The 2,362-nt window shown below is 55.4% G+C and overlaps 2 protein-coding genes across 2 annotated transcripts in view; one reads left to right on the top strand and one right to left on the bottom strand.

Annotated features, from left to right (window-relative positions):
• The window catches only part of ZDHHC12 (zinc finger, DHHC-type containing 12), a 590,635-nt gene that overhangs the window by 223,973 nt on the left and 364,300 nt on the right, over positions 1-2,362 (bottom strand). The window lies entirely within an intron of this gene.
• Positions 2,227-2,362, top strand: part of FAM73B (family with sequence similarity 73, member B) — a 21,498-nt gene continuing 21,362 nt past the window's right edge. The window contains exon 1 of the mRNA XM_014529320.1: positions 2,227-2,362. This exon is cut by the window's right edge and continues 1 nt beyond it. Within this exon, the coding sequence (XP_014384806.1) occupies positions 2,242-2,362 (121 nt within the window). The 5' untranslated portion in view covers positions 2,227-2,241.

Here is a 2,362-nt window from a genome sequence, read left to right as displayed (position 1 = left end):
TCTCGCGCCGCCTGGCGGGCCTCTCGGGCTCCTCATCTCTTGGCCCCGCTCCCATTTGCGTCTCCATCTCGCTCTGCCCATTCGCATCCCCCTCGTCTGCGAGGCCCTTGGTCTCCTGTGCCCTGAGTCTCTACGCCGCTCACTACCTCCACCACCACCTCGACCTCTCCAGCACCTTCCTCTTCTGCCCTTGACCTTGTTGACACTAAGGACAACAGCCAGGGGACAGGCGGCCGATGGCGCTCCCCGACCCCCACCTGCTCTCCAGGTCCCTGAAGTTGGGGGAGGCTGTGCGGAGGGGTTCCAGGAAGGAGGGGAGGAGGGGAGGGGAGAACGGACACGTGCTGACCCAGAACTTAGCTCCGCCCAGCCGCAGACAGGCCTGGGATGGCCGGCTGGTCCATCCCCCTCTTACCTGTCTCCGCCTCTCCTTGCCCTACAACTTCTAGGCGTCATCTTTTAACCTGGTGGAGAGCTCCGTGCCTGGACCGGGACCCTCCGCGCCCTGATTCTGTCCCCTGCACGCCTGGCGTGTTTCTTTCCCATCGCCTACCCCAGCCGATCCGTGAGAAAGCTGAGGTTTAGAGAAGGTACGTGACTTGTCCAACGTCACAGGGAAAGAAGGGGAGGATTTGAGCCCAGAGCCCAGGCAGTCCAGCGGTGGAGCCCGCTCTCCCCTGCTCCGGCTCCCTCTTCCTTGGTTCCTCGGCTGCCATTCTCTGCCCCCTTGACTCAAAGATGCCAGATGCTCTGCCCTGGCTGGTCTGGCTCAGTTGGTTGAGTGTCGTCCCGTGCACCCAAAGATCACACCAAGCGGTAGCCGGTTCAATTCTGGGTCCGGGCACGTGCCCGGGTTTCAGTACGGCCCCAGGTCAGGGTGCGTACTTGCGTATGGGGAAGGAAACCAATCTAGTTTCTCTCTCCCATCGATGTTTGTCCTCTCTCTCCCCCCTCTCTAAAATCAATAAAAAACATTAAAAAGAAAAAAGATGCCAGGTTCTCTCTTGCCTGTGTCACAGCCCAGGCTGTTTCTGAAACTCCTTCCCCTTCTCTCTGTGCAGCTAATTCCTGCTTATTCTCTCGGCCTGCCCTTGGCTGTCCCTTTCTTTTGGAAGTCTCTCGCCTCCGCATCCCTGGGCTTTCCCCATGTGGACAAAAAGGGGCCACACGCTAACCTGACAGGCTCTGGGTACGCTTTCATGGCGACCTTGCAAACTCAGAGACCTACAGTTACCACAAAGGGTGGTCTGAAATTAAAACGTTTTTAAATTAAAAAGCAGTCTATGGCCCTGGCCTGTTTGGTTCAGTGGATAGAGCGTTGGCCTGCAGACTGAAGGGTCCCGGGTTTGATTCCGGTCAGGGCCAGAAAATCATTTTTTTTTTATTGATTTCAGAGAGGAAGGGAGAGATAGAAACATCAATGATGAGAGAGAATCACTGATTGACTGCCTCCTGCACGCCCCCCACTGGGGATCGAGCCCACAACTCGGGCATGTGCCCTTGACTGGAATCGAACCTGTGACCCTTCAGTCTGCAGGCCGACGCTCTATCCACTAAGCCAAACCATCTAGGGCCAGAAAATCATTTTTAAAAAAAACAAAAAACTTAGTTGCCCTAACCGGTTTGGCTCAGTGGATAGAGCGTCGGCCTGCAGACTGAAGGGGCACAGGTTCGATTCCAGTCAAGGGCACATGCCCGAGTTGTGGGCTCGATCCCCAGTGGGGGGCGTGCAGGAGGCAGTCAATCAGTGATTCTCTCTCATCATTGATGTTTCTATCTCTCCCTTCCTCTCTGTAAAAACTCAATAAAATATATTAAAAAAAACCCAAAAAACTTAGTTGTACCCAGCTCTTCACACTATTTTCTTCCAAGCCCCCCTAAAGCCCTGTGAGGCAGGAATTGCATCCTCGTTTTTACAGAGGGGTAAACTGAATAACTCCAGAGAGCTGAAGTGGTAGAACTCTGATTCCAAACCCAGTGTTTATTACAAGGCACAATTACCGGAGCAAAACACGTGGGCTCACACGGCCACAACTTCCTTCACTAAAGCCCCTTCCACACCTGATTGCTTTTCCTTAGTCCCTTTAAGAGCTGCCCCGCCTCACTCAACCAGTCTCCGTGTCAATCTAAGCCCTCTGGCCAATCAAAGGATAGAAAAGATCACTTTCGTGCCTCAACCGCACTTAGAGGGCGGGGCAGAGGGAGACACACCCCTTTGACCAGAAGCCCGAGCGGCGCGGAATGGTTCAGAGGCGCTCATTGGCCAAAGAGCGGCCTTGGCCCTGCGTAAGGCCACGCCCCCCGGCGGCTGAGAGGTTGGTTGCGCGGCCGCCGGGGAAGGAGACGCTGCCCTTTCGCAGCG

The sequence above is a fragment of the Myotis brandtii genome, unplaced genomic scaffold (genome assembly GCF_000412655.1).
Source record: "Myotis brandtii unplaced genomic scaffold, ASM41265v1 scaffold68, whole genome shotgun sequence".
Taxonomy (NCBI): Eukaryota; Metazoa; Chordata; class Mammalia; order Chiroptera; family Vespertilionidae; genus Myotis; species Myotis brandtii.
This window is presented reverse-complemented; position numbering and strand designations above follow the sequence as displayed.